Source organism: Scatophagus argus, chromosome 9 (assembly GCF_020382885.2).
Source record: "Scatophagus argus isolate fScaArg1 chromosome 9, fScaArg1.pri, whole genome shotgun sequence".
NCBI classification, from domain to species: domain Eukaryota; kingdom Metazoa; phylum Chordata; class Actinopteri; family Scatophagidae; genus Scatophagus; species Scatophagus argus.
In genome coordinates this window covers 8,990,600-9,014,541 of record NC_058501.1, presented here as the reverse complement: position 1 = coordinate 9,014,541, position 23,942 = coordinate 8,990,600, and the positions used below count along the sequence as shown (strand labels likewise).

The following is a 23,942-nucleotide window of genomic DNA, read 5'->3' as shown; positions in this document are numbered from 1 at the left end:
AAATAGATGATTTGCTGCATTAGCCTTCCCTCATAACAACTGTTAGCAAACAGTTACTGTTTAAATATATTCTAGCTACAATGTGATTTCTCATCTGTCACATGTTTTACATTTTAACCACTGCATGTACAAAGCCAAATAAATGCATACATTTTTATCAGCAGCTATGCCTGCAGACAGCTAACAGAGCTTAATCCCCTCTGAAAATGGCACCTAAGGTGCAGAAGACAGTCCACCTTGAATCTGTAGCCTTGACTGAGGAAGCAGCCTCTCCTCAACCTATTACATTTAATCTCAACAAACGGTGAGCTATTTATCTTCCTGAAGACAAGATATTGCCAATCTCTCTCCCCCAAGATGACTGCTTATATTAAAACTGATACCTGAGAAGAACCGACTTAATCAGAACTAGCAAACTATATCCAATGTTCGCAGGGAACATGTCATCAACATCGAAGAGCCTGGGACAGGCCTAAAGCCATGGGCGAGAGGCCAGGGGACCTGAGTAGTTTTGTTTTTTTTTGGTACACTAGCACTAAAATAGGTGTCAGGAATCTAGCAAGCAAAGTTGCATTTTAGAAACTGACATACTGTTCCTTCCAGTTTCAGGTTGTTCTTCTGGAGGCTGTTCACTTTTTCTCATACTTCTGCTCTACCTCTACTGTTGTGGAGATCGAGCATGAGGGGCAGTGGGATAATGCCCCAAATTCCCTGTAGATAGTGTATAATTACACAGACAAATTGTAATCCTGATTAGCCCCAGCAGCCTTTCCAGCCTGTTTACATAATCACATTGAGAGAAAGTCTTCATCAAGGGCTCAGTGGCCAGATTACTGTCTGTGCAGAACCCACCTGATTACCAGTAATTAGTGACTGCCTGGTATAGAGTTAAAAATAAATAAATAAATAAATAAAAACAAACAAACTGCATGGTAACAAAATATGAAAGGTAGAAGGAAATTTCAGGGATGCAGCATAATAACAAAAAAGAGAGTTGGTGGGTTGCAACAGATGGACAATTTTCAAAAATCTGTTCCCTATCATCAAATATTCTCTGTTATCTGATGTGCTAATGTCAGCGTGTGAGACAGGCCAGTGCCTGTGTGTTTTGTTTGCCCTCTTCTGTGGTGTCCTTTCAACTCCCCATGACAATCATGTCCCCTCTGCCTTTTCGTTACCCTGTCACTGCTGTGATGTGGCCACAACTCCAATCTGTATCTTCTTCACTCTGCTACATTTCCCAAAAGTGAGAGAGTGAAGATTTCCCAAAATTTCCGCTCCTTACAGAAGCATGTGTCATAAGAATGAGATCCTTTTTTTTTCATTATAGTGAACTTGATTAAGCATCATCTGGTTGATGGATGCAGTGATTGTCATAAGGAAAAAAAAAGGGCAAACACAGCTTGTGGAGCTCAGGAGAGGATAGAGTGAAGTGCTCACTATCAGTGTAAAGGAATTCAATTTGTATTTGACCTGGGTCTTTTGCTCTGTTAAAAAAATAAATAAATAATCCAGGCCCTGCAATTTAGCTTCCTAAATTTGTGTCTGTGTGCAGCACTTTTATCAGGTCCCAAAGGATTAGATGACACAGTTGTAGTGGATGTACTCAGTTGTTTGGTAATGGACTGCTGTAGAGAATACATTATTTTGGATTTAGTATTACTCATTTCAAAACTAAGTTGCAAAATTTCACTAAATCTTGTGTAGTGCCAAGAATCAGACAGGTGACTAAGATAAGTTTGTAAACTGAGAATCAGAACTGTGCTCCACCCACACACAGGATGCTGGCTCAAAAATAATCTAATACAAACAAGCTCCTCACGCAAAGCAGCCTCACACAAACTTTGCTAGATAGAGAGCTTTTTCACAGCATCGTTATCAGAAGTGAGTCACAGGCCGAATCTAGTAGATCTTTTTACTTCTGCAAACATCATGTCAGTTGTCAGAGCAGAGGAGCAACAGCTGTTCTGTGGTTCATCCTCCACCTCTTGCTCTGTGTCACTATTTCTTTTGCACTTTTCCAAAAGACCATGGCCTCCTCCTCCTTTCCTCCCCTCCTTCCCCAATTCCTGGCTGGCTGACTCCCTAATAAGTAACAGAACTAGCAGGATTGGCAGTGGCCTCGAGGTTTGACATTGCCACAATGTGGGTGGTGATGAAACAGCACTGTGCCCGACTCTGCTCGACTTGACTCGGCTCATTCTTGGTGGGCGCTGCTACTCTGCATGCTGCACATTTCATCCACCCCCCATAGACAGACATGAGAATTACTCACAGGGTGAACAGTCTGCATGTAAATTGATGTCCGTGAGTGCCCATACTCACACATGCATACTTGCATTCAACAGATAACAACAGATAAATGGACATGCACACACAAACACAATGACCCAGAACACAAACACACACAGAGAGAGAGAGAGAGAGAGAGAGAGAGAGAGAGGAAAAACATGTCAAGGGTTACAATTTGATTCTTCTTTTCTCCCCCTTTGGCTTTAATTTTAGCTGGAAATGAGAATTTCAAGCACTGCCATTAAATATATGATGCAAACACACACAAACAGAGAGAAACACAATCACTCACACACACATACCATTGCCCATTTTTTACAATCAACATGCAGGTGACATTGCAAGGAAATAAGAAATGGATTTTCTTTTCTTTCTTTAAACGTCTGAATATCAGTGGGCAATGAAGGTGCACATGGTGATAGCAGTGTGGTACGGTTTTGTAAAAGCTGTCTGTAAAAAGGATGAAATTACTGTGATGGGAAGAAAACCAGAGCAGATCAGAGCATTAAGTGCAAAGAGTGGGAACCTTGTTGCTTCACATAGTCAAGAAGAACACATTTAAAAAAAAAAAAACATCAGAAAAGTTAGATTTCAGCGAAATTTTCACTGGCTGAAATTAACTGAATTTCACTGAGCGAAATTAACTGATGTACATTAAAAAAAAAAAATGGAACCAGCGGTTACCGCAGCAGCTACAGAGAGTATTCAAAGGACAGAGCCTGAGAAAGAGCCACTGGAATACTAACAAGCCCACCTTACACCTGCCTGCACTGGCAAGTCCGATAAACACCGGTACACAATTTGGTTCCACACAACCAACTGTTTTGCCCTCCCTCAGTGGTTCCAGTAACAGTTCTGGCCTGACGCAAATGCCACATAAATACTTGAAAACTCGACCCAGAAAACAGAAAACGGGAACAGCTCTACCCTAAATAAATTAGAATCTCTTAACACCGTATAGAAATCTGCAGAGCATGCACTTGCGCCTCAACAATTCACTAGTTACCCCACTAAGCAAAGCAGCTCACGTAGGCTATTAGAGCGTAGGCTACCGCAAGAATATCTATTGAGCGCCTCAGTCAAAGCCTGCATTGAGCGTTAAAGCAGTGAAATGCGTCCTTTAAAACTCCATCCAGTAAATCGTGGTAGCCTATTTGGCGCACGTCTGTAACGCTTAAGCTTTTGATTTCTTGCACGCATGCAAACACACACACGCGCGCAGACACACACATACACACACACACAGGCACACCAAGCGCATCAGAAAATACAGAGAATTGCTGCAGTGTCTCGTACCTTTCACACAAGTGAACATCAGTGAAAAGATGAGATTCCAAAAAACAATCCCCTTCCTAATCCTCATCGTTTTGGCTTGAACAAAGTCCCTTCGGCCACATTTAACGCATCTCCTGTTGAAAATGTCCCGTAGTTCAATAGATCCGTCGTAGTATCCGTCTTTGTAAATCCCCTTCATGTTCACAACTAACACATGTAATCTTTAGCCTTTTTTTTCTTTCTGTGGGCTTGAAGTAGATTTCCTTTCCCTTCTCAGAGGAGAAACAGGCAGAGCCGCCCGCCGCGCTACGTCAGCTGATAGGAGAGAAGTGAGAGAGACTGAATTTTAGGATAGGACCACAGCAACCTGGACGAGGGCTCAACCATCTCTGCTGAGAGGGGCATCAAGTGTGAGGATCTCTGCTGGTGAGCTCTCGCATCTGCTGCTCAACATCTTCCCTTTTTAATCCCTATAAACCAGCTGAGGACGGAGAGGAGTCGAGCCCTATCTGAATGCTGCCTTTATCGATCTGCAATTGAACCACGCAGAGTGAGAGAGAAAAGGTGCTGGTGGTGGGGAGGAGGGGGGTGGTGGTGTAGTTAGAGAGCGAGCGTCCTGTGTAAGTATGATGTGGCTGATGTGTGGGTCACAAATGGTGAAGTGGCAACAGCAGAGTTGTGGGAGGAGGAGGCACGTATTTATGTGAAGAATGTAAATGCTGAGAAAAACGAACTCTGGTAATGACAGCATGTGGTTTATGTGTGTGAGAGGATAGGGGGGTGGGGGGTGGTGGAGGTGCAGGGGTGGGCGAGTTAGGTGAGACTCAGACAGGCAGCACCCCGTCCCGAAATCTGATGAAAGAAATTCGCCCGGTAGGCAATCCCACCATAACTCTGATTTTCATTTTGGAGATCGAGCGCAGCCGTTATTGGGAGTGATGGGACTGGGCAATTTGCAATGCAAAGATGGGATGATGACGGCGCAAAGCGCTGCTCAGCTGCAGTGGGGCTCTTCTGCCATCTAGCTTTGGAAGAGTCACCGACCTGCGCTTTGAAACGGACAGGAAAAGAGGAGCAGCTAAGACAGAGGCCGAGATTGCACAAAGAGTGTGAACGCGGTCCTTTCCATAGCACATTCAGATAAGAGTTTCTTCAGGAGCTGTTGATTCTACTGCGTGTGGCTGTGCTCCCTGTTAACATCAAGATCAGCTCTGGATTTTTATAGCTTTGAATAGTCCAACACATTAAAGTTTATGAGAGCAGCAGCTTTCAAAAGAGCTGTATCAGGTGAGGTTAAATCAATTATGTGCATAGCTACGGATTTGATTCATAATTGTACCTGCAATGACCTCTATAGAAATCAATATCCTGTGCTCTAGTATTCGCAAGATTTATTAGCATGATGTCAGCAGGGTAAGTTCATAAAGAAACATAATAAATTAATCTGGAGCCTCGCTTTATATTTGAGAAGAAGCCAAAATAGGCCCTTTTCAGTCATTTACCATATGAGAGCTGTCCATGGTGCTGAAGCTGCCTGTATATGTGCAGCCACTTTAGAAAAGAAAGTAACTTCTGCTGCCATCATTCCCACCAAAAATAACGTGCATCAGAATTATTTAGTGGTAATTAACTGTTTGTATAAGAAAAACGAACAGGAAAAAAACACTGTTTCTTAACTAAAATGCCAAGTGCAAATCCACTTTCCAGATTGTCATCTTTTTGCATACTTCTGTTCTGTGTCCAAGGTTAGTTGAGTAAACCTCCCACCACTACCCCTGCTGTCCTCTGGGAGACTGAATGGGAGGAAACAGCTTGATCCTTCTCTAATCTCGTCTAATTATAAGGCAGCAGAGGGCAATGGGACTGTTGTCCTTTGCCCAAATACTCAGAAAACATAATTCAACTCTGGAGGCCAAATGATGGTAAATATCACATTCATAATTTTAATGCTGTGAAATGTATTTGGGATTTTTGCACTGTAAATCTTTATGGGCTTTGCATTTTATGAGTTATGTTGCATTCTGTGTTTATTATACCTGTGCCAGCTCAATGAAATGTATTGTAGCTCTTTGTGAAAATCTCTTTTAACATGTTTCTGTGGACAGCTTGATATCAATCTATTCCATTCTACCCATACGAAGTGAATCACTACCACATGAGCGATAGATTTGTATCCTTGCTCCATTTCTCTGTAGAGCTGTTTATCTCAATGGTTTATGCAGCAAAGGCAAACCACTGCGTATCTGCCAGTGTGAAGTGGAAGGTCCCTTATTCCCTCCTGGTATCAGAATTCTTCAGGTGTCTACTGGCCCCGTGGAGGCTGCCGGGAATGGATTGAAGCACCAGGTAGCTTGTCTTTACCACTGTAATCGACAGGTGGGCCCAAGAGAGTGGGCTTCAGTCATATTGATGCCTCTTGCCTGCTCTCGCTTGCTGCTTGATGAGCAATCAGACTGCCTCTTACCTGATGCTCCTGTTGTTTTTGTGTGTATCCTTGTGTGTGTGTGTGTGCGTACTGATACGATGTATTGATGTGTGATTCATGTGTGGCAAACTGAATATACCGTATTGCACATGTATACATGGAAGCATGCTTGAGCACTCTGTGCGGATGGAGGCTTGTTTGTGTAAAACATTTGCACGCTTTAGCTCATGCTGAAATGGAAGTCATGTGTTAAAAGTACATTTATGTGTTGGTCACTGCTTCAATAGACCCCACCAGCTCACCAGCCAGATAATCAGCCAGCCAAATGAACAGCCTGTAAGATAGCTACAGTGACTGCACCAACTCAGTTTTCCCCTCAGGGATAGAGGATGTTGTACATGTGAATCTGAGCAGGATGTTCTGATTAGCAGTGGCCATGAATGAGGACAGATGCCTGGAACGGCTTTCATGTCACACAGGGGCCAAAGATCTCCTGTCTAACCAGAGGAGGTCTCATGGGGGGGTGGGTTAGACAGGTGTCTGTGTATGTGTATGTGTATGTGTATATGCATGCTGTATACTTGTATGGCACGTGGGAGTGCCACACAAATGTGTGGATACCATTGCCAGACTATTTCTAAGTGTGTATGTAACATGTGTGTCCTTCAGGGATATATATTAAAATGTGTGTGATGCCGTATGACTTGGCATGCATCTAAGTTAAAACTTTCACGCCTGGGTAATATTTTGTTTGTGTGTGTGCATGTCTGTGTGCAGGGGCAAAGTGCAGCTGGCAGGGGGTTGATAGAGTAAGCACTGGGGTCGGATTAGCTGACTTCCCCAGAGGAGTGTGTTTGAATCTGGCCTCTCTCACACACTGCTGCTAATCCACTGCTGGGTTCTGCTGCTCCATTGCTCTGGGTGTGCTACCTACAGCACCCAAGGGGCACTGGGAAGGTGTACAGGTGAAAGAGGTAGAGGGGAGATGTCTGTGCACGTGAGTAAGATGGCATGAGAATGTAGGATGATGGGTATTTAGGGCATTAAAAACATATTTCAAACAAAGCCCATGGAGACAATACAAATATCTATGTCTATATTCTATATTCTGTTTCTTTTCATAGAAGAGAAAGAGTTCCTGTGTTCTAATAAATTTGGTCATCATATTATGGTTTTCCATTGGTCTATTCCAGTGCTTTGGGATGATGCCCCATCAATGAATAATGAGTGACATTGAACAAAAAGACAAAAGTGGACTCTGAAATAGAGACAGGATTTTCCCTTTGTCCAGAATCAATAGCGTGGTGTAATATAACATGGATTTTACAATTATGCCAAAAAGCATAGCATCACACCCTATGCTAGAGCAGGTTACATGGTGGCGTACTGACAAATATATGCATTGACAGTTTCACTGGCATGCCTGGCAAGATCATCGTCAGCCCAGCGCTCGCACTTTAGCTCAGAGCAACACTCTGAGCCATGAGTCATAGCAAATGGTTCAGTCTGTGTAAATATGGATAAAAAGTGACATCAAACCAAGCCTTGATCCATTTATCTGTGTACCTAGTTACTAATTACTTTGGTCTAAGAAAAGCCTCATAAAACATACGCAATTTTGTCGTTTCCCTAACAAGACCCATGACTTACATGTGGATATATATACTTTCTATGTTTCCTCTCAGTTTCCTGCTATTTAAATCTCACTACCTTTATGTCATTACTTTGTAATAAGTTCACCACGCTGCTGTCTTTTTCTCATTAGGTTCTATATAGGCTGCTGAGCGAACCTCTTCACGTGCTATGTTCACACATCTGACATTAAATGTTCTTAAACCCTTTATCTTCTGAAGAAAAGTCTGAAATAGTAGAAACAGACAGGAAGGGAGGGAAAGGAGAAGGGATAACAAGGAGATGAAAATAAGAAGGGTTAAAGGTATTGATTGAGGGATGGTGGCGAACATACAGGCAAGAGATAGAAACAGATGTGAAGCGAGTGAGGGAAAGATGGAGAAGGGCAAACAGGCGCACAGATTGCGGATGAATTGAGGTTGTCGGTACTGAAAAAAGGAGAGTAGAGACAGAGGAGAGGAGCAAGAGTAAAGCATCATAATAAACAGGTAGAAAAAAATAAATTAGAGGGGCACAGAGGCAAGAGCAACTTGGAAAAGTACTGAATAGAAAATCCAGTATATGGGCTGGGGAGGTTGGAAGTGTTTTTGTGTTTTTATTTTTACGATGGAAAAGACGAGCGCTACACAGACAGCACAGATAACCACTTGCATGTCTTTACAGGTCAAACCATTTAAACATGATAATTTAATAAACAAGATGAAGTGTTTTAATTCCAATGATAATTGGTGAAACTACTGACAGGAAAAAAAAAAACTGTTGTTCACCAAAGTGACTTCGCTGCAGCACACCCAACTTCAAAGATGGTCTCATCATATATTGAAATGTAGAATGAACAGTCTGGTGATACACAGACTTAATCATATGAATAAAAGATCAAAGGGAAAATTTGCTGATTGAGAGAGAGGGGGAGAGAATAAGCAAACGCCAGCTTTTTGATTCACTCCACAGAGGGGAAAAAATGAGTTAAACGCCTTTTTTTAAGAAGAAAAATGTTGTGTTTGATTGTCAGCATGAAGGGGAGACTTGTAAATGTGCTGCAGGTATTAAAAATGTGCTTTGGTTATTAAGAGAGAGGTTTTCTGACATTCCACAACATAATCTGGTATTCATGACAGCTACGGCTAATCACACTGTAAAATGTCAGATTTACCTACACTGACTAAAGTGTTGCTATGCTCAAAATGCACATTTAAGGCAGTGCTATGCACACAACCTGTGAAGGCAGTGAAGATGGGCAATTTATGACTCAACAGTAAGCAATCCTGTAAGCATTTGGTTAATGCCTTCGTTCCTTGTTACCCACATTACCAAATTCTCATTCCATCTGAGGAGACAATCACCCACATTTGAATTCTGTTTCTACTGCAACTAGTGCATTCTCTTAATTCTTTCAACATGACTGAAATAGCACTACAATTTCTACTCACTGATGACATCTCACTGCTTAACAACAAAAAACAAATACGGTACTGTGTGCTTGAGCACGCTGGATTCATGTGTAAAAAAACAAAAAAGGAAAAAAAGGGGGTGAAAAAAGAGGAAGATTATGGGTTTTAGTTTTGTAGAGCTAGCATTACTTTTTGCAGAGTATGGTGCAAGGCTGAGGCAAATCGAGTATTTCACTAAGGAGCTTAGCAATTCCTATAACACTTAGTGTTGCTACCAAGCTGAAATGCATGTCTTTCAGAGCAGTTCAGTACATTCCCTGTAGGTCAATGACTTACCTGAGGCTCAGGCTCCAAGCACTTCCTGTCTTAAGCGATGTATGCTGGTGGCACTGCAGCTTTGCATACCTTCCACTCGCTCTGTCACTGCCTTTGTCTTACCTGTCTTTACTGTGCCTTAGCGACTGTGTGTTCTGAAGCAGAAATAAAAAATAAGCAATGGCTCAGTTAAATTACATCATAAAAATAGCTGTTTATCAGTTTTGTTCATGAGATGAAATTAAAAGTGTACACATGGGAAACAAATGTCTGTGCCATGAAACGAAAATGGTTAAAAAGCAGATTAACCTGACAGTTAGGCCATAATGCGTCTTCTAACTATGAATGTATTGGAAAATAACAATGTATATGTTGAAAAGATGGGTATAAATAATAATATATAGTAAAATGATTAAGATTCAGATTGTAATCTACAGGGAAAACAGAACAAATCCATTTTTCTACTGAAAATGAAGCCCATGCAGAAACTATGAAACAGCTGAAAATGGGCAGGTTGAGATGACTCACCACTTGTATCTACTCAAAGACATTAATGTGATCACAAATGTAATTCATTCCTCTCTGACAGAAGAGAGCACATGAGGTAAAAGAGGCAAGTTATAATAAGTCAGAACGTTTTCTTCTGCTGTGTCAGATGTTGGGTAATGATATGATAATTATGCATCGAAAGTGAATTGGATACATGCGAGACTTAGTATTATATACAATATGAATTAATTAACAAATTCTGGATCGGACTTGCTGTATGAAGCAGTTTCTAATGCTATCTAATACTATTTATATTCTAATGAAATTAACTTACAATAGCAAATGTTTGCTCAAGTGGGATTTTCAGATGTCGCAGAGCAGATGTCCGAGGATTTGATTGGAGTCGAGAGATCAGTCTGCAGGATTTAGTATCAGATATATATATAGACATGCTGTACACAACACAAACCTGTTAAGTCAAGCTGTGTCTTGTTTTCCAGCACATTAAGTTGGTGTAAGTAAGACACATTTAGACTGACTAACCTGAAACTGAGACATTCTGCAAAGATACAAATCATCTGTGCCTGAAATCCAACAGGTGGCAGCTGAACATGTTGTGGTAAAATGGCCAAAAGTTACAAAATAGATAAATCTATAAATAAAAAGTCTGATGCTCCACAGCCTGCACCTATTTTTCCTGTAGTATGGGAGAGTCTTACAACTTACCTCCATAAGCTATCTCATACTTACCCAAACCCTGTGGCAAGAGCCAAAAATGGGTCATTCCTGTAAAACTGCTTTAAATTCTCATTTTTTTGTTAGTTTCCATGGATGCCCAGCAACCTTAATTATACACAGCAATTACTGTCTGAGATGAATATGCATTTATTTTGCTGTACTAGCATAAAATGTGAAATGCAGATCCATTTACCCCGTTCTGCCCCATATGGCTTTGCACATAAACACCTGTTTGTGGGTTGTATATTTGTTTATAGCGTGAGAAACTGCAATTCAGTGATAGTGTTTGGGAAAAGAAAGCGTTACATTTGCATTTTACATGTTAGTATTTAGATTATATTTTTACCAAGGGTGACTTACACTCAATTCCCATACCCACATAAGAACAAGCAACCATACTTAACGAGTGCAAAGGCTAGACCCTTTTGGTTCTTACAATACCTGTGGGACCATAAAATGATCCTGTTGGCATGAAATGGTAGGAAACGAAAAAGAATAAGTGCCGGACAGAGAGACAGAGGGGATATTTTGAGAGAGCAATTAGAGTCAGTGGAGGAGAGAGGCTATGATTTAAGGGGTAGGTGATGTACAGACGAAGTTCTCACCCTGCAGGGGAAGACATACTTTATCGTTCTTTCCTTCCTGATGGGAAACTTGTAAAATTACCTTTTGTTTAAAGACATTATTATGACTGACCTGAATCCAAGATTAAACTCACTGCGCAGAATCACAATCACAATCAAAGGTATAACAGATGTGCAGCAGGGATTGTTTTTGGTTGTGTTGAAATAGAGTGCACATTGATTATGGAGTGTGATTGAATTCCATTTTAATGCAATTTAACTGGGTACTCTTAAATGTGTGCATTTTCATTTTGCCTTTGTCTAAATACCAAATTGCAGCAATCAAGCCTGGATCCCCGTGCTCCCACTGTGATTGCCCTTTAAAAGACCAATTACTTGTTTTGTTTGATGAATAAATACCTGAGTGGAACTGCCTGATATATTTGATTTAGATTTCATCTTTGTCTGTGTCAAAGAGTCAAGAGTGAAAACTTCCCAATGCCACTGGAGAGAAGGAAAGTTTAGGAAAAGTTCAAGGTGTTATCATCAAATGTATCGTTTCTCCACCCGGAAAATACTTTGAAAGCTACATTATATACAGTGAAGGAAATAAAATGTCACCTTTACGAGAAGAGATATACAGTAATTGACACCAAGGCTGCTGTAAAATCTATCAGAAAAGAAACTCAGCAGAGCATTTAACAAATGTGACTTTAAGAAAAAGTGATATTGTTAGTGCCTGATTTAGTGAGAAGAGCAAACACAAAACAGATTTCATAGATGAATTTGCTGTATCTCACAGTTTCAGACCTGTATTCTAGCTTGTTGTGCTCAGTGACTAGAATGAGCCAAAACAAAGTGCTCTACTAGAAAAATTCACCCCTCCTAATGCAGCTTTAGGAAAATTCCCACTCACACCACCACTCTGGATGTCTTTCCCACCCACACAACCCTCCATCGCTGTTCTAATTGAGCTTATCTTCGGTTTATGATCACTCCAGGCTGCCTTGTTTTTGTGCATTTAGCTTTCGCTGAGCTTCCTCCAAGATTCCACAGAGAAAGTAAGAGGTGTTGTATGTTTTTGTGCCTTTTTTATTTCTCTTGCCTTCCTGTATTTATGTTTTGCTGACTGCTATTGTTATTTTGCGTTGTGTCTTTATCTTGTTTTGCTCCATACTGTTGAGCATCTGCATCCACCTGAATATCAATACCCCAATTCCTTTTCCTTCCTTTTGAATTTCCTTTTCATTGTGCCATCACTGCAAATAAATATTGGTTGACAAAGAAAATGAAACATCCCCATTACTCCTACAACCAAGGTATTGCAGAAATGTCACCAAATGAAAATACGAAAAGAAGAAAAAGAAAAAAAAAAGAGTCAAATGACAGTAAGAAACTATTTTCCAAGATTAGTAAGATAACACCTTACAAAAAGCATTAGATAGATAGATAGATAGATATACTTTATTGATCCCAGGCTGGGAAATTACAGAAAAAAAATGCTTAAAATGCTTATCTTCTGCTGTTTATGTTTGCCACATCACTGCTGAACAGACTGGTGCCTGATGAACATTTAGGATTTTGGCACAGTAATCAAATTGTATTTTGTCATAATGTGTACACTGGGCATCAGGTTTTCAGGTAAAGAGGAGGATAAAAAAAGTGGTTTAAAACATAAGCTGTACTATATATATTGTATATTTGACACTTTTAGTGCATATGAAAAAAATAAAAAATGTGCAAATAAAAGCATCACTGTGCATAGCTAGACGGTGGTCCTCTGTATGATTGTCTCTTCAGACCTATGTGGATTATATGAAAGTCCATTTTTCACTTTCATTTGCCAGTTTCTCTTGAACCAATTCAACCAGTAAATCCTGTCAGTTATGAATGTATTGTAAAATCTCTTTGCGTTCATATGATAAAATCTGTGTCTGTGGAAAAACATCTGGGTATGGTTACAAAAGAATCGAAGGAACAGTACAAAGTGCAATGTGTACATGGAACAATAAATCACAAACAATCACATTGCAAATACTGCAGTAAAAATACATTGGCATATACATATTGCTACAAATAGTACCTAAACATCAGTTGCTGTAGGAGGAAAGTGAAAACTACTGCAGGACATGTTGATGGAGGAGAATGTTGTGGTTTTTAATGAAATGAAAAAGAGGCTTGAAATTGAGCTAGCTGCCATTAGTCTGACGATTAGTCTGACGACGCTTCATCTAAGACCATTTTTGTGCTGCCGCGAATTGATACACACCAACTAAAGTGTTTCATCAGGTTCATGTTTGGACAGATGTGACTGGCAGAGTGTATTGTATCATTTTGGTGGGAAACAGCAGGTTGGAGATGGGTTGTTTGAGCCTTGATTGAGGTTAGACTTGCCCTGAATTGAACTGAGCTGCCATTTTAATGGCACCATGCACCTCTCACATCTGCTAAGGTTTGTTGATGCATGAGGTGATGAACTGAGACAAGAAGAAGGGGCCAGGATTTAAAGAGTATGATATTACTAGGCTGAAATGTGCAGTAATAATTAGCTATGATGGTCCAAAGAGCCAAGTTGTGCCAGCCAGCATGCACAGTACCAGGACCCTGAAAATGAAGCAGCTAAATGGAATTCAATCAGTATTACTTTTACTATTTGCAGCAGTGTTTTTCCTTCTGTAACATGTCAAAAATATCTGCTGTGAAAAATGTCAATGTAAATATAGGCCTGCTTTTACTGTTTAGTTGCTTATATAGAGAATGGTTTTCTTTCTAAATTCAAAATTTTAAGTACCATTACACCAACAGGCACTTCAATGACTGTATTCTAAACACACAGCTTTGCAGCAATAACAGCTTCCTCTCTTTACACAAGATTTTGAAGTGTTTCTGTGACATTTTTTGTCATAAGGTATTCAATAGGTTTTGAGGTCAAAGCTGAGTCAGTCAACTTCTTCCATACCAAACTCATCCAGCCATGTCTTGCTTTGTACACTGGGGTGGAGTCATGCTGGAATAGAAAAGGGCCCTCCTAAAACTGTTGCCACAAAGTTGCAAGCATAGCATTGTCCAGAATTTAAGTAATGGAAGATAGGGCCTGGTCCAACCCCTGAAAAACAACTCCATACAAAAGTTTCCAGACATACCTCTTGTATGTCTGGATACTTTTGTCTATATTGTATTTTAATTCCATCCATCCATTTTCTATACCGCTTAAGTATCAGGTTTGCACGGGGGCAGAAACCTATCCCAGCTGGCTACAGGCGAGATGTGGGGTTCACCCTGGAGTCGTAGCCAGTCAATCACAGGACTGACACACAAAGACAGACAACCACACATGCACACACTCGCACCCAGGAGCAATGTAGAGTATCAAATTAACCTAATGTGCATGTTTTGGGGATTGTGGGAGGAAGCCGGAGAACCCAAAGAAAACCTACACAGGCACAGGGAGAACATGCAAACTCCACACAGCAGGGCCTAGACCAGGATCTGAACCCAGAACCCTCTGGCTGTGAGGCAACAGCACTAACCACTGCACCACCATACGACATGTATTTTAAGTCCATAAGTTCTAATATGTGCTAGAGTTTTAAAATATTCTGAATCACATCAAAGAATTTTACATGTCTTGACAACAAATTGACAGGTATGTATTTCTAAGTCTGAATATTTTACCAAGGTAGTCCCCGTCCGATCCATGTGTTAATCTTTCTTTGATCATAATTAGTCATGCAGTGGCATGAGTGAACAGCATTTAAGGCAGAAGAGTAGGCGGACTAATGCTCTTTATGGAATTATGGCTCAGATACATACACTCCCCCCACACACACACACACACGCACACACACACACACACACACACTCACACATAGTCTCGTGTTACCATCACTTTTAGGGACATTACATAGATGTACATTAATTTTCTGGAGGCTTAACCACCACCTAACCACAACAATAAGCATTACTTGCCTAATCCTAACCCTTACCTTAACTTAAATCTTACCTCAGCCTCACCTTAAAGCAAGTCTTCACCCTAAAATTTAATGATTTACATAGTGGGGATTTGCATTTTGTCTCTATAAGTAAGGCAGGCCCTCACAATGTGACTGTGTAAACAGATTTTTGTCACCACAACTACAGAAATATACATACACACACACATGCTCATATGCATGGCTATTTTGTTCTCTCTTCTCACTCTTTTCCCTGGCTCCTCCAGAGCTTGACAACAGAAGACCCACTACTGAACAGAGCTCTGGGGCAGGAACACATTCCATCATTTTAAAATGAAACAAGTCTCATTTTTCTCGTTCCTCTGTCTTGTCACCTCTCTCTCTCTCTCTCTTTCAGTCTCCATCCCACTTCAGTTCTAAAGTATCTCTCTCACTCCCTTTTTCTATTTCTTCCATTCTTTCATCTCCCCTACATTAATATCACATTCTTTCTTTCTATTCTCTCTTTCTCCTTCCCTATTCCCTGTCTCTGTCTGTGGACCAGGTAATTCCTTCTGTATCCTCCTGTGGGCAAACAAGATGACCCACTGCTTTCTAATTACCTCTACACTCTCCTATTCTTCTACCATTATTCTATTAGTATCTACTACATAATAATCATCAGGGTGGAAATTGGATGTAATAGCTCGGAGCAAGATGTGGTATGAACAAGAAAGCTGAAGACAATAAAATGGCTTTGGTTTCCCAAAGTAATTCAGTCAAGTTGGAGTTAAATAGATTGGTTCAAATGGAAGAATTATTAATGTTATTCACAAGAAATATGGGTAACTTTCTATACTGTAGTTCTAAATATATACTTTTTAATTATACACAGACTAATGTGAAGGAGATTACCATATAATAAAGGGAAGAAGGGGAAGGTCCTTTTCCTCACCACCATTGTTCTTCATTAATGTGACACACACAATACAATCCTTTTAATCCATCCAGTCTTACAGGATTTAATAGTGTTAGCAGTAATATGTTCTGAATTCCTACATCAGGATGAGAGCAGTTTCAGAGAAGCTCATTTTTGTCTTGCAGGATCATTTATGTTAATTTATGTTACTTGTGTGAGTATTTATTTGCCACAGACAGCCAGAATACTTTACTTTACAATTAGTTGTAAGCTAGCGAGGCTAATTGTACCAGGGGGTATACGTCTGCCTGTGTGTTTAACTTCAGTTCAGCCTTTGACCAAACTCCATACTCACTAGAGACTCTAATTTGTCTTCCTTTTCACCTCTCCTTTCAGTCCGTTCATGAAGTAAAATACATTTTCCCACCATTCAACTTTTAACATTAGAGTACATAAACACCCAACAGTGGAAGACTAGTTGGTACTTCCAAGCTAATCCCCAAATTTGAAAAAGTATACTCTCATCTCTCCTCTAGTAAACAGTTTCAGACCAGAGCAAAATCCGAAGATGCCAGCGAGATCCTTAACTCTCTGTGGCTCCTCAACTCTGAAGGTTCCTCATGAAAATTATATCCTTTGTCCATTGATCAGTCTTGAATGGCTAATGTATTTACAACATTGTACTTTATTTACTAATGATGTGCTATGATCTTCAATCGATGTGTTTTACAACTCTGTGCTGAATAGATTATATTTTAGGTGTATGATATTACCATTTTACTAACTTCAGTAAACTTTAACTAACTTCACTATTTTCCTGCATGGTTTGCACATTACCTTGAAAAAGCTCAGATTGTTGCTGCTGGTGTCTAAGTGGTGTCTAGTTATCTCCTGTTATTGTCTGTGGGTCTTAACCATCACCTCATTGTTTTTTTATTTATTTATTTATTTTTTTTATGATGCTTATCTTGTGACATTTCACAAACACATGCACCAAAAAGACAGAAGCAAGATTATCATTCCTAATAATCTGAATTCACAGGTGTGTCCGAAGTATCTTTCTCTGTTGTGTCTTTGTAGCTGAAAGTCCATGTGCTCTGTCGACGGCAGCAGAGATATCTAGACAGCGCATTGCTCAGTGACTTCCTAAATTTCTCCCCTACAAATGCATAGATGACTGGATTCAAGCAGCAGTGAGACAGTGCAATGATCTCAGTAAAGGCTATTGCAGAGTTGATTTTCGAAGTCTCGCAGATGCTCAGGATGTCAAACAGCTGCAGCGTCTGAAGGAAAACAGCAATGTTGTAGGGGACCCAGCACACCGCAAACACACACACTATGGTGAATATCAGCCTCACAGCTTTGTCCTTTTTGGAATTCCTGGACTTGGACAGCACAACAAGGATATTCACATAGCAGAAAATCATGATGGGGAAGAACACAAAAAGGCCTACTGTGTTCTCACTGAAGTTTCGCAGCATCTTCCAAAACTGTTGCCTGTCCTCTGGATACAGTGGCTGGCAGTAGGAACTGTTATCCTCGGGATCTATCTCCAAGGCGGCAAATATCACCTGGGGGACTGCCGCAGTGATTGATATAAACCAGATAGTGATGCTGGCGATGATTCCACAGCGAATTGTCCAGGCTTGCATGGCTGCAATTGCGTGGACGATGGCCAGGTAGCGGTCCACACTCATGAAGGTCACAAACAAAGTCCCACTGTAGAAACCCAGCTGTTCAGAGGAGCAGACGGGGAAACAAAGTCAAAACAGGATATGACTTTAGGTGCCATTTGTCAGGCTTTACAATCCTCAGGTTCTTCATACTGCTGACATCACACAGCAGCTGTTTCACAAACACCTGAGAACACCTGCCGTTACTTGTCTAATCATCTGGTGAAGGTGATAACCTCACCTTGGTTATTCACAGAATATTTCAAAATCACTTGTGTTTACAGTGCGGCATAGAAATAGCAGCACATCCTAGTTATACTGTATTTAGGCAACTGTATTTAGGCTTATACCTAACCAATAATCTGCACACCTATATGAGTAAATTGTCACTGTTCAGTCCTCTAAATATGATAAAACACAAAGCCCCACCTGATAGACTCCTGTCATCAATTTGCATAATGCAAGGTTGTGGGAATTGTAGGCCCAGAGGGGCAGAGATACAGCCAGTATGAGGTCAGACAGGGTCAGGTTGAGGAGGCACACGTCCGTCATAGTCTTCAGCTTTATGAACCGGAGGAGAACCCAGAGAACTGTGGTGTTACCTGCAAAATCAGTTTGAATTATTAGGTCTTATTTTAGGTTATTATTTCCAGTGACATACTGTAGAACAGAAATGTCGCGCATTCAAATGTGCAAAGACAGTAACACGTTGTTTAACACATGCTGGTTTTTTTTCATCTTTAAGATATTTACAGTGTTTCTGAACGTACCCAGCATGCCGAGACAAAACAGCATGTAGCAAAGAACTGGCAAGACACTATAAGGTAACTCCAGACTGGCACCCTGATCGCAGGTGGAATTATAATCATAGTCGTACGTCTCCAACTCAGACTCCGAGATGTTCATAATGCTGTGTGAGAAGGAACAGAATATGCAAGGATTAGTTTGTTAAACACAGTTTAATTTGGCTGACATTATGAGATGGAAGATTTTAAATCCACCAACTAGAATAACACAATTAAATCATAAACCATTGAGTCAGGGTGACTAAATGACTAAGAAATTATTTAGTGAATAAATGTGTTTTTCAGCATAAAAACTTAAATTTCTTACATACACATGTTTTAGTCAGCTGACATATTTTTAAGTAGATCCATTAAAATAAAGAACAACAGAGAGTGAAGAGCTGAATCCAGTTCAGTGTATCAGTTATCAAAATCCATCAGAATAATTTGAATAGGTTGTCATTTTGGTTTTGTGTCATTCGACTGCAATTTCCCAATGAAAAAAATTTTGATTTAATGTGCTCATCAGTACACATTCTGGTATGAGGAACAGGTTCAGACCATCCATCCATCCATTTTCTATACCGCTTATTTGTCAGGGTCACGGGGTGATGGAGCCTATCCCAGCTGACTACAGGTGAGAGGCAGGGTTCTCCCTGGACTGGTCGCCAGTCAATCACAGGGCTTTCAGACCACCCTTAATTTGTTTTCTAATTTATACATGGTTACAAAAATAAGAACTTGAATATATTGGGTTTTATAATAAACAATGTGGTTACAGCTGGGGAACAAATTTCAGGGCCATTTTGAGTACACTGAGACTAAAATAAAGAAGTAGCTTAAAGAAATTATTTTACAGTTAATATCACCACAACATGTCTGTTGTCTACATGTCATGTGTGGGGGCAGCCGTGGCCTAGAAGTTGGAGAAGCGGCTTGTGATCGGAGGGTCACCGGTTCGATTCCCACACCGGACGGGCAGGAAGAATTTGGGTGTGGTGGAGTGATTAATGGGAAAAATGCCCCCCCCCCCCCTTCATTAGCCGGCTGATGTGCCCTTGAGCAAGGCACTTAACCCCCCAATATGCTCCCTGGCGCTTGATGCTGCCCACTGCTCCTGTGTGTGTTTCACTGCATGTAATTTGCTGGGTGTTGCATGTGTGTGTTCAACTAAGGATGGGATAAATGCAGTAGTAAAATACAGTATGTGTGTATGTAAAAAAAAATATATATATATACTGCCAATAAAAGTTGATTCTTCTTCTTCTATTCTTCTATGTGTAGATTCTTAGTCATCCAGGTCATTTTTCATAGAAGAGCTTAAGTTACTTAAGCTTAATTACCAGAATTGCCATCCAACTTTGATCATCACAACAGTTATTGATTAATTTGAATTTGGTTTAGCTTAATTAAGGTTTTAGAGGTCAAAGCTATTGGGATTGTGGATTCTTTTTTCCTTTGTGCTTTCCCTTATGTTTTTTTTTTTCCCCTGTGGCTGTGCGTGTGTGTGTGTGGGTGCCAAGTCAGCCAATCTGGAACTGAACTGGGCTGCCCTCCTTCTATTACCTGAGCTTCAATCATCCAGCTCACCTGTTCCTGATCATGCTGCTTCTAAAACCGGTCCTGCCTTTTCACATTCACCAGATGATTAGCTACAACTCAGTGGTATCACTTCAGGCCTCCTTTAAAATTTTTGCTCTTGTCCTTGGAGATTAGTTGCACCTCTGATCTTCATGTTTTTCTACATAGGTTCACCTGCTACCTGCCTGCTCTGCCTTGTTCAGCTCCGACACCCTGCAGTTGCCGTTACTAGAGAATACCCTGTTGGAGACATCTTTTGTAAATCCAGTTTGAGACCACATGCATTCATCCACCACCCCAGCCTCCAGAGTATTTATTAGTTTCTCAGTTCTACAGGAACTTACATACACATGTTTAAGCATTAAGCATTCTCAGTTCTACAGGAACTGAGAATGCTTAACTCTACTCAGCAACCTTTTGACTACGTCAGTAAAAGACTTGATTTTGATTCCTGTCTCTATGTTCTGCTTTTGGGTTCCGATTCCTAACTCACCGAACAAAAGCAAATCATGTTTGTTTTATTAAACTAAATGAGTTAATCTGATTGTAAATGGCTCATTATTTGCTAAATGATACAAGAATTGGAATTAAATTATATTTTGTTTTGTTTTTTTGTTTTTTAACTGAATAAGTGACTATAAGCAAAACAATTCAATAATTACCAGAACTGCCATCCATAAAATCACACCAAGCAGCAAAAAAAATAAACATTTATATTATATACAAGTTATAATAAGTTGTAGTCTCACAATTCAAAGTTTTTCATATGGCGCTTCTTTTTAGTTTTAACAGGTTGTTTAAAAAAGAACAAGTCTACAGGCCTGAGTAACTACAAAAGTGAAAAATGGGCTATTAAAGACATACAAAGGGCTCTTTTGTTATGAACTCTATGTAAGACGCTAAGTTGTGGTTGTTCAGCTGTAACTACCCACCCTACTGGACTCGCTGCAACATGTGTTTGAGTTCCAACCTAACACAACTGTGAACTGTTATCAGAGATTTGTAATTTATCTTAAAGTGTTCCTCCCTGACCTTTAATCAAATGGTGAAAATGACACAAAACAAGAGAGTCATCAAACAGTCTTAAACTTTTGTTACAGAAGAGATTAAAAGGTGATACATTTCTCCTCATTATTAGGCCATTGGGCCCAGTGATCCACAGCATCTTAAGGAGTGAACTCTGTATGGTCCTCGATGTAATAACCATTTAACGAGTAATGTCGGAAAGGCATATTTAACAGTGTGTCCAGCAGTCCAACTCTTACTATTCCAGACAAACAGCAACTTTTCAAATCTGACAGAAATTGTTGGTGAATTCGCAGTAGCTGTTAACATCACATAATTGACTTTGTCCCTCTGAACGTCAGAGGTGCAAGCATTTTCCAGTCAAGATGGAGATTTAATGTCATCTTTCAACAAATATCACAGACTTCTTTCTATTCTGAACATAATCAGAATCATATGATCTCAAACTTTATTCTTTCAGTATCAACATATACAGTCTGCTTTGACACCCATGCCTACTTTCACTTCCTATGTCTCAATTCATTCTCTGTCTTTTTACAGACGCATGTATACACACAATCCTCAGCTACATGTTGTGCTTGTAGATGTAGAAGGTGAAGAAGATGTAGATGAAGTAAATCTGGTAAAAAGCATATGAATATTTAAAAATCGAAATGTGCTTACCTCCTTGTCTATCAAAATCACCGCTCTCGAATTTGTATGTTCCTGTCACAGTCTGCCTGTCTGTCCGTCCCTCCAACCACATTCCACTTCCTCAAATATATTCATTACCATTCTTATTCTTTACACCAGATGCGCTCTGACTTTTTCTCCTGTCCCAGTCATCTCACTTCCTCTAGTTAATCACTGTTTTTCTACAATACCTCCTTTCCCTCCATTACTAGTCACCACTGCTCACTTCCACTATCCTTTGTCACCACCATAGTACCTAATTGGCAGAAGTACTTTAAAAAATTGAAATTTAAAAAGTGAAAAAAGTGAAATTTAAAAAGTGAAATACCGATTTGTGCACACAGACAGCAATTGTTAAATTGACAACTTGGCTACTTCCCCATTCAGGACATGGTTTTCTCAAGGTTGAGGTTTGATGCAAATCTGATGCAACAGGTGCTATGAAACTTAATATTTTAAAATTGCCAGCTGCACTGAAAACATTTTGCTGTGCAACAGTTCGTTGCACTCAAAACTGATGTAGTCGTGTGCAAATAAAACTTAATATTTGCTGCATAATGGCATTTCAACTAATTGAATGTGAGGAAATAGTCAGTATCTAAGTTAGGCTGGGGTGTGTTGCAATAAGTATGTTGCTTCTTTGGACAAAACCTCCAAAACCTTATTCAAGATAAAACTGAGTGGATCTGAGGTCTCTGAGATCTGAATCAATGTAGCACTGATACACTTGGGAGGACCAATGGCCTATGATAAATTTTAAGAGTTCTCAGGTACTAGGTACTACTCCAATTCTAAGGAATGCCGGAGTAATGAATGGGAGAAATTCCAGGCAATGAAAATATGCTGCAAAGACCTTATCCACTTGTTCAAACATGTGTTTTGATGGCCATCGTGGAATCAGCATTGGTGACCCAACAGGTCATCGTGGCAAAATGAGATGATGGGTAGATTGAGTTCATAGGGTAGATAGGCTATTGATGATGAGTTCTGGGAGTCAAATATCAATGGTATTATGGGAGGATTTATAGTGTTTGGACCAGTGTTTGGTGGCTTTCTTCATGAGAGGCCAAGCGTTTGCATCAGCATCAGAATAAGCAGAAATATGAAATGTACTCTATATGGAGAACATATTGTTGTGTAATTGAGTACCACATTAGGAGGTGCAAGAATGTCATGATGGAAGAGGCTTTGTTGATGAAGTCTATGACTGCAAAGTTGTCTAAGTATAGAAATATGGGTGGACCACTCATGGCCCCAAAGAATCGTTCCAATTGGCAAGAAGGTTGAGCAAAAGAGTCTGACACAGCTTGAATTGTCCGGGGAGATAGAATTCAAGAGTGATGGGACAGAAGACGTGCTTGACAGCTAGTGAGATAATGGCTCACTCTTGGGGAATGATGTGTAAGGTGAAGTTGAGGTGGTCTAGAAGGGAGAGATTTTGAAGTTCGGTGCAGCATGAGGCGGTAACTGGAGATCAGAGGGCTCCAGAAGCCACAACCACATCTAGCAGAGGGTTTCTGACAGGGTGTTGGTGACTGGTGATGTCCCTTTTCTGGTGACGACATGTTTGATGGTGCCGTTGCAATGCAGAGGAGGCTAATAGGGAGGCCAGGTAATCAAGAAGAAGCAAATGGGCTAATCCTGAAGCCTTCTTTGACTCCCTTACTGATCAAATGGTTCTTAGTGATGAATCATCAATAGCTGTGTCAAGAGTTTTGCATTCAAGAGACATAGATGGTTGTGCAGAAATTCCACCAGAAAGCTGGAAACATTCTTTGAACAACTTGATGAAGAGCTGAACAAAAGCTCGATCAGGGTGGCTTCAAAGTACTGTTGATAAGGCTGCAATGTTAGTTATCACTGATAGGCGCTTTCCGAGCTTTTACAAAGTTGGGTTGCTTTTACGTACGGTGGGTTTGACCCACGCCGCAGAAGGAGCAGATTTGGAGGAACAGGCACTGGGAGATATTGCATATCATCACTGTCCGATGAAAAAAATGTATCTTCACTTATTACATTTTTGACATTTTACGTTGTGTGACAAGTCCATATTCCTCCCTAGCAACTGATGTGTTGGTTATTTATACGACCATCAGTCAAACTGATGTGTGCACGTCAATATCAGATTACTATTTGCCCATGATTTATCTTGATTTCAATATAAAAGGCAAACCAAAAGCTTTTGTAAGCGTAATGTGTTAAGTGGAGATGTAGAATATCCTGCAATCAAGTTT

At 40.2% G+C, this 23,942-nt stretch overlaps 2 protein-coding genes across 3 annotated transcripts in view; both read right to left on the bottom strand.

Moving 5' to 3' along the window:
• LOC124064859 (CUB and sushi domain-containing protein 3-like) overlaps positions 1–4,065 on the bottom strand; it is a 203,563-nt gene extending 199,498 nt beyond the window's left edge. Inside the window, exon 1 of the mRNA XM_046399683.1 lies at positions 3,589–4,065. Within this exon, the coding sequence (XP_046255639.1) occupies positions 3,589–3,766 (178 nt within the window). The 5' untranslated portion in view covers positions 3,767–4,065. The remainder of the gene's footprint in view (positions 1–3,588) is intronic.
• An 11,932-nt stretch (positions 4,066–15,997) lies between these two features.
• LOC124065318 (C-C chemokine receptor type 2-like) lies at positions 15,998–21,889 on the bottom strand. 2 transcript variants are annotated; one of them, XM_046400591.1, is made up of 4 exons: positions 21,700–21,815; positions 18,415–18,554; positions 18,074–18,246; positions 15,998–17,704 (listed from the first exon to the last, which is right to left on the bottom strand). In XM_046400591.1, the coding sequence occupies exons 2-4, from the start codon at positions 18,548–18,550 to the stop codon at positions 16,994–16,996; spliced, it is 1,020 nt and encodes a 339-aa protein (XP_046256547.1). In that variant the 5' UTR covers positions 18,551–18,554; positions 21,700–21,815; the 3' UTR covers positions 15,998–16,993. The 2 variants fall into 2 exon arrangements, with proteins under 2 accessions (XP_046256547.1, XP_046256548.1); XM_046400592.1 differs by lacking the exon at positions 18,415–18,554 and having other exon boundaries at positions 21,700–21,889.
• Between the last annotated feature and the right edge of the window lie 2,053 nt (positions 21,890–23,942).

Bases quoted from the DNA above. Each gene is read 5' to 3' on its own strand.
- LOC124065318 (XM_046400591.1), bottom strand. From the start codon at position 18,550: ATGAACATCTCGGAGTCTGAGTTGGAGACGTACGACTATGATTATAAT. The intron at 18,247-18,414 runs GTACGTTCAGAA...CTGATTTTGCAG, and splicing joins GTTTTGTCTCGGCATGCTGG to GTAACACCACAGTTCTCTGG. The intron at 17,705-18,073 runs GTGGGGCTTTGT...TCCTCTGAACAG, and splicing joins TGATGACAGGAGTCTATCAG to CTGGGTTTCTACAGTGGGAC.